The sequence below is a fragment of the Apaloderma vittatum genome, unplaced genomic scaffold (assembly GCF_000703405.1).
Source record: "Apaloderma vittatum isolate BGI_N311 unplaced genomic scaffold, ASM70340v1 scaffold43305, whole genome shotgun sequence".
Lineage (NCBI taxonomy): Eukaryota > Metazoa > Chordata > Aves > Trogoniformes > Trogonidae > Apaloderma > Apaloderma vittatum.
The window spans coordinates 1982-10348 of NW_009718552.1; the positions used below are offsets into that span (position 1 = coordinate 1982).

The 8367-nt window shown below is 38.8% G+C and overlaps 1 protein-coding gene across 1 annotated transcript in view; it reads right to left on the reverse strand.

Annotated features, from left to right (window-relative positions):
- Positions 1-387: 387 nt before the first annotated feature.
- FILIP1 (filamin A interacting protein 1) overlaps positions 388-8367 on the reverse strand; it is an 18620-nt gene continuing 10640 nt past the window's right edge. Inside the window, exon 3 of the mRNA XM_009870274.1 lies at positions 388-821. Coding sequence (XP_009868576.1) covers positions 781-821 — 41 coding nt within the window. The 3' untranslated portion in view covers positions 388-780. The remainder of the gene's footprint in view (positions 822-8367) is intronic.

Consider the following 8367-nt stretch of genomic DNA (forward strand, 5'->3'; position numbering starts at 1 on the left):
TGCATAGTTGTGAAAATTTATTAGTTACAGTGTAATGAAAATCAACTTTTTTGGTACAGGCAGAAGTAAAAACATACATTATATAAGAAGAAAAATCACAGCTTTCAAAACTGGCTTACATTGTTAAAAATGAGTAAATCTGGTTGTATTTCAAGGCATTGGACTTCGATACTTAATTTACGCCAAACCATCACACAGTGCAAGAAATATTCTGCAATAGTACAAATTCTATACAGCAGTCTTCAGAGTATTTCATCTCACAGAATCTCATGATGGCAAAAAATGTGCTGAATATTTTTCCATTTAAACACAAAACATTGCTGAAGTTAAATTTTTCTTTCTTTACATACTCTCTATTAGAAAAATATCAAATCGCAACTTTGACAGTGTATTCTACAAATAAATGCGCCATGGACAATAGGAATCTCAACTTTGGGACAGTTACTTTACAAAGTGTATTATAAAAATAAATTATATGGCAAACATCAAACAGAATCAAGCATGTGCCTTAGGCTTTGCAAATAAAAGTGAAATTCAGCTGGCAAAAAGACCGCTTCTCTCTCTCTGACTATGTACTTTCAAAATATTAACAAGCCCCTTCATTCTTCAAGCTCTACCAAGACAAAAAAAAAATAAAAAATCTAACGGAAGCAAGAAATACTTCCACGAATAATCAGTAGCACGAGTGACCCTGGTGTTGCTGGTAAAGAGCTTCTACAGCGATCCATCCCACTGGCAAGGAGGGTATTGCACACAGAGAGCACAGAGCAGGGCGGTAACTCATCTAGAGTTCATGCGTAACTGGTGAATGATGACACTCTCTAAAAGAAAAGATAGCAAAACATTTTGGTTTATGAAACTGCACATACATTGCAAGCTACTTGAAAGAAGAACAACAATTACAATGGCAGTGCGTAGTGTTTTTTCTTCTAGAAACAGTCTCATGGACATACCCTTGCATCACTGGTTGATAAAAACTGTCCTGGCTTAATGCTACAAAGGAAAAATAAATTAGTACCAGCTGGGGGCTTAGCACCTGTTGGCTTCCACTTCAATGTCAAGATCACAGAATCACAGAACCACAGAATGTCAGGGGTTGGAAGGGACCTCGAAAGATCATCTAGTCCAACCCCCCTGCCAGAGCAGGATCACCTACAGTAGGTCACACAAGAATCATCGTCCAGATCATCACACAGATCATCGTTTGGTCCTCACAGGGAGAAAGATAAATACAACTGACTGGATTAATCCACAGGAACGTCAAGGTCCCTGTCCCACATCCAAATCAGGCAGGGGAAGACTTGGACTTGAGTCTCTTGCACCCTAAGCAAATCCATCATAAATCTGCTGGCAATTCCGAAATGGGGATGAGGAAGAGGTATGGGGTCATTTCTCATTTTTTATTTAACTTGGGCTTAGAAAGCTATGTTGGTTTTATTTAGCAAGTCTGCTTGAATTTTGCTACTGACTTTAATGGGAATAAATTTCAGCCACAGCATGCAAAACTAAGTGTTGGCATTGTCTGTCAAAGGCTGGGTTTAACTTTGCCCTGTGTGTAATGTAGGAGATTCCTGATCCTGATTAATCTCTGGGCACCACTGAAATACTAATGGCCTGTTCTGTTCTATCTATATACACTGCTCTTATAGGCAACTTCTTTAATATTAGAATTTAGCTATCAATGACATTTTTCTCTGAAAAGGTCTATTTTATGCATTTCAAATAATATAACTGTGCCAATGCTAACTAGAAACACACAAAAATACATTCTCAGAAACAGTGTTTTTCTTATTTGAAATTATTTGTTTCCTTCCTAATAGCCTGAAGAGTTTTTCAAAATTTACACAACTAAAGAAATTACACTAATCATATCATTACTGCCTTTTACATTTTTACTGAGTTCTGCCTTTGTCTGCTTCCTAACTAATATTTGCAAGATGTTTGACTAAGTTACATTTTAAGAAGAAAGAAAAATCCAAATGTTTTCCATGTCCTGTTCATGCCAGAACTTTGCCACTAGAGGGCAGGTTCCAGTGATGCTTTTCATACCCGGTGAATCAGAAAAGCAGGGCTGAGGCAACATTCAAAAAATATATTAAGGTAAATGACATCATAGAATTTCCAAAATAGAAAGTATTTGTTTTCTATAAATTTTATCATTTACAAATGATTTTTAACAAGGTATGAATACTAGTTCTACCAAATTTGAGCAATGAATGTGAAAGAACCACAAACTACAATATGCTTTTACTTTACAACCAGTGCAGTTCTCTAAGCTGTTGCAGACTATGGTGCAAAAAGCTACATTTATTTAATATCAGCCTGTAACCTCAGGTGAATTCTCCCATTACAATTTTTTTCTTAATATTCACTATCCACATTATATATTGAGTTTAGATACAAAATTCTAAAAGTTAAATAAAGTAGCAGAAAAATGTCATGCTCCTTGCAAAGGCTCAGTTACTGAATGAACAGCAAATCTACATCAGGTTTCTGAATCAGTCTTCTTCCTACAGATAAAATACAGAATTATGCAGAAAAGAGTAGGAGAAATAACAAATCAAGTAATTTCCACTTCTAGTATTAATTTCTTCCTTCATTTCTCACACACCTGTATCTTTGCTCTTAGTTTGTCTATCAGTTGTTTGTATTTGGAATGCTTGTATATGTACATTATACACACACATATATATATACACACACTCTGGTTTCTAAAAGAGGTGCCTGAGCAATTATTAAGCTAAAATTATAGCAGGACAGATTTCTCTAGAGTTCTGTTAAACCACTCCCTGTAGCAATATGATTGTATCTGTAGAATATAATTACTTTTTACGGGTTACAGACGTGAGTATTTCAAGGAGCTATGCATACATTTAAACAAAACAATTTAATGACAGGAAAAGAAAATTAAGTTAATGTAAAACTGCTAATTCTACTTTCAGTCCCACCGACGTAAATCGGAACTTCTCCAGAAGACACATCATTAACAGCCAGCTTATGAAAAATACCAGTTCATATAATGAAGCACATCAACTGACATTTTAACACATCAAGTTTAATTTTTTCTTACAACATATACAAACTAATAACAACAGATAATACAAAAATGTATGTACCACAGACAACACATGCCCAAGCATCAGAAGAGAGTCATACATCAGTATTTCTATTTTTAAAATCCTGAAGAGTGTTTTTAAAATGAAGAACCATTCATACCTGAGTGATTCATATCTGACTCTCAGAGCTGATAGCTCTGCATCTGAGAGTAAACCCTGATTGCATCTTCCAAAAAACCAACTAAGAGCAATGTGTAGGGATTAAGATTCAAAGTGAAGTTAGTGTCTATAATAAGAAATGTTGCATATAGTTTTGCTTGAGAGAGCTTGAACAAAATTAGGCACAAGAGGATAACTCACACTGATGTGGGGGAGCAAAACATTCTCCTAAATGAGTACAAGCTTGAAAGATGAGCTCACAGAAACTCCTGCCAGCAAACTACAGGTTTCAAAGCGACTCAATGAAATTGGCCACTGATGTGTGATGGGAACATATAATTGGTCTGAAAATTGTCCTGACCCATGCAGCTTATGCCAAGCACCTGAAACCCAGCAGGACAGTAGCTCTGTCTCTTCAAAGATATGTTCTTCCCCGTCTGATCAAAATTACTGGATATGCATGTAAATATTGAGCACGGTTTAGAACACGTGTAGCATATTTCAGGCAGTGATGTATGACTTGGCATCCAATTGGCAATGAATCAACATATTAACGTGACTTTAGAGATTACTCACTTGATGCTAATTACTATGTGCTGTAAGTGGTTTGAGGTTTAAATATGGTGATACTCATACTCTTATGGGCATATGCAGAATAGTCACAGTGTTGTTTTTTGAAAAATCACACTAATGAGTGTCACAAAAATGAAAAAAAATGAGGAAAATCAATCAATATCTCTGGTTTTCTTCTATTATTTACTTAACGTTTACCATCTGAGAGAAATCCCATGGGCATTAGGGTTGAAGTTCTGTGCTCCCTCATTTTCAGTCACGCTTACTCAAATTAGCAATGTTTGTATGTAACAAACATTTAGTAGCTCAGGTGACAGGATCTAATCCATGGAACACAGTGGAAAACTTATTAGTAGATCTAAAAACAGAGATCATCTGGAGAACTGAAGGACACACCTTCTCAGTCCATGTGTGCTGCTCATAAACGGGCTGACATTTTCCCTGCTCTTCCCCGCTCTTCACCTTACTGTTCCCATTGCTGGGCTCAAGCTACCACAACTGTTTACATGGCCACGCACTCAGCAAGAACAGGGCACCTCCCCAGCTGACACTGAATCCCACCAAAAATACAAAGATTGGTTCACAGCCAGCCCAGTTCCTGATGAAGTACTGTCATTATCATTATTACCCCAAGCTGAGTGCATTTTGCTACTGAAATTATTCCACTTTGTTTTAAAAAAAAAAAAATCAATACAGAGAAAAAGGTAAGAGAGAGAAAGCATGAGGATGAGTCATTCTAGATGATCACCCAGGCAGAGGAAGGCTTGGTTCCTGCACTGTAACCCAGTAATGTAGAATTCACAAGAAGCCGTAATATTTTTCTATGGATTGGTGTATCAGAGTTAGATTCTTTGATGCCTAGTAAAATCTGAGGTCTAAGCAAAGTTTGTCCTTTTGGTATTTCTGACATCACCCTCTTGTGTTCATTCTTTGATGTTGTATGAAGGTGAGCTCATGCTACATTCTTCCGCGCAGTGGGGCTCTGCTAAGGTCTTGCTCCTCTTCTCTGTCGCCCTTTTCATTACACTGCAAGTTCTTATGCTGCTTTTGGCAGATTTTGTTGAAATTGGCTGATGTGTTCAATGTTATTCATCACCGAGGACAAACTGAAGGATGGATGAACACAGGCACTTCATCTTACAAGCCTTCTTTTCACAAAAGTCCAGGCTCAAAGGCAGCCTTTGGAACAGGGACCAGAATCTGGGAGGGCTTCGCCCTCATAGTTCAATATCATGACCACTCAACCACTCTCTTGTTTCTGCTCAGGGAATACTGAAGTCCTCCATGCAGAACAGCATAGCCTTTACAGCAGGAAATAAGAATACCCCCTTTTTCCTCCTCAACTGTCTGTCTGTGTTATGGGTGAACCTGGGTGAAGCTGATGTGGGTTTGAGTCTCCTCAGGTACTGGTGAGAAGGGGGACTCGTCTCCTACCTTTGAAGAAAGGCTTCAATCAAAAGCTTTTGTAAAATAAGCAGCACTACCCCTACATTTGTGTGGTATTTGGACTATGAGGAGGCATTCATGATTCCACGGTCACTTTAAAACAGCTACTGGTTTCCTATGCCTTCTTTCTTATTCTGGCTCAGGAGCCTAAGTTAATTAAGCTATGTTGAAGCTAGCATTTATGTTTTTGCAAGATTCCTTTTACTTAAGATCAGTTCCCCAGTTAAGTTCACACACTTGTGCCAGCTCAAGGGACAACCACATGGAAATGAGTACTTTCTTGGCTGGACATGAAAAAGACAGGACTATAGCTTTTGACTCCAGTGTGGGGTTACATCCTGACTTCAAGTGACCATGAAATTGTGGCGTGACTTAAAGCCCTAGATTATGGATCTTGACGAGGTTCAAAGGCTGCAGTGCCAGTTAAGTCACAACTGAAACATTGACAAGGGCAACAGAAGAACTTCAGGAAGATCTTCAGGAAGCCTTAGAAGGGGCTTAGGTACTATCTTTAGACTTGGTTGTCTAAATTGCCTTCTGGAGCTGACCTACTGAATGGAGAATCTTGGCTAACGGTTAAAGCAGTTGCCCAATTCCAACTTTTTAGGCTTCTGCTATGGAGCAAAAGTTCTTTTCTGTTGTGCTGCCCCGGGAAAAATAACAGGATCTCTAGTCTGACCTGTCTGGAATTTCTTGATGCTGTCTCAAGAAATCCTACTGACTCTACAAGAGTAATCCCCAGCTTGTGCCTGCAGCTCTGGTTTGGTTGTGTTAATTTGTTTGTCCTAGACTTTAGGTACTGTAAGGCTAGCTTGTTTCTTCAGGTGAATTAATTTCTTAGATCTCCAGCAAAACAAATAAATTTTTCAACCACAGGCACACACAGAACATTGCCTTGGGTACAGCAACAGTTAACTAAGGAACAAAGTTTCTTTGAAATAAGGATCTGAAAAGGAAGGCTTTAAGGCAGCTGTAGTTCATCACTGTATGGAGCCACATTAGCTTGGGGCTCACATTCGCAATATTATTTAAATGACTGTTTTGACCTGAAGACTTGCTTCAGTGCCAGTATTTAGAATGAATATCCAGCAAAAAGCTCTTACTAATGTGTTTTCTTCAAACATCTGCTAAAAAGTCTATGTTACAATAAGAACAGTAAGATCTCAGCAACAATGTATTGACAAATGGAGGCTTTTAAGTGACAATTGGTTGAAAGGATCCGATACATTTCTGGCACAGTAACTCACATTGCTTGCTATTTCCAGTTTACAAATTTTGTCTGAAATACTGAGAACTGGATGCTATGAAAATAGCTGCTAATACAAATTTGATTTTCAGACCTCACAGGAGCCAGAACATTAAAACTAACACGTATTGCAGGTGCTACACACATAAAATTTGAAACTCACTTCTTTTTTGATGTGGCGGCAGCTTTTATATCACAGACAAAATGCCCTTCATGTGAATAGTAAAATGTCAGCCTTATGCTGGAATAACGGCCAGATCTGGATCTTAAATTGGGGAGCAATACAAAGTGCAGACTTAAGACTAAACATTGCTTGTACTGAATATGATATTGTTGACCTTCAGTAGCAGATTCTTCCATCAGATTTCTTCTCCCAGATAGAAAGCCATTTAATGTTTCAAGCACTGTTGCATTTTCTTTTTTGTGATTTGTATTTATTATTTTTTGGTCTTCCTGCCTCGCCTTCTGAAAGCTATTCCTAACCACTGGGTCCTTTACAGCTTGCTGTGGTAGTCGAGGTATTATACAAACTCTAAAATCCTCATTTATCAGTCTTCTCAGCTCCAGTTCTTTTGGTTGTGACTTTCTCCTGCGGAAACTGATCACTTAATGGAAATACCCTTTAATAACTTCATTGTTATTAAATAAACAATCATAACAATCATCAGCATCCACACCATTTCCATGCTGGAACAATTCCTTAAAACATGCTTAAAAATGCAAGCATATAAATGAGGAAATCACAAAGAGGGAAGGAAAAATGATGGATCGCTAAGGTACTGTGAGGTGGTCTGTACTTCAGACAAAGTATTTCAAACGACTGAGAAGTTCCATACCAAACTATCTCTTTCACTGTCTGTACCTGAGCTGTGCCTTTATAGATAGCAATGTTTACCACCAGCAGTCTGTGCTGACTTCCCCTGGAAGACAGAAGAAGGCTTCACAACTAAGAGGTAAGTACAGGACAAGTTCATCCAACCAGGGAAACTGAAAACCTAATGAAGTCAATGGAGTGGCTTGCTTTTAGTGGTCTTTGGAATAGGGACAAATGGGCTGTGTGGATTTTAGCTAGCTCAGTGTTTCTCAGGCTTTTTGTAAAGACTAAACACCTTTTGGCTCACTTGTCTTCATCTGACCCCTGAGCTGGCAGTATCCCAGAGTGTGTAAGCTCAGGGACCTGGTTGTAAGTACTGTCTACAGGTGTTAACCTCCTCTGGAAGAAATAAGCTGCTGCCGAACACTGCGAAACCCCTCGATCCCCTTGAATTTTGTAACTGCCTTGAGAAAGTAGCTCACCACTGAGAATCACTGATCTGGAGGAGAGAACCATAGAGAGATGGCTGCTCACACAGTGTCCATCCTTCCTCTCTTCCCCTCCCTCCCGCACCCAAGGTACTAGCTTCTATTAAAAAAGGACCTTGGGTGTGCTGTCTCCTGGCATTGCTTCCCTCAGCAATGTGGCATCTCAACAGTATGATCACAGGCAGGAAGGGAAGTGCCCTATGCAGCAGCAAAGGTGAAAAGTGATCCGTTAAAGTGGAAGACAATCTAGTAAAAGTGACCAAACTTCCTCCAATCTATTAAAAAGTGTCCAAGTCTATCATTACAAATTCCTGAACTAGATTTACACCCTAGTGCAGTTGCCCCATTCTCACTTTCTAGGCTGAAAATCTTCCTGGCATACAACTGCCTTTTTTATGGCGCTTTCTTTTCCCCCACTTTTTTAAACTTTAAACTAGGAAAACAAAAGGATGTTGTTACGGAAGTAGTCAGTGCACACACTTATTAGTTTGTTGTAAGTGACAGCTGCAGGACTTCATTAGTAGGCAAACGTGAGCAACTACACAGAGGGGGGAGCTGACTTCCATGGTAGCAGTAAAACCTGCT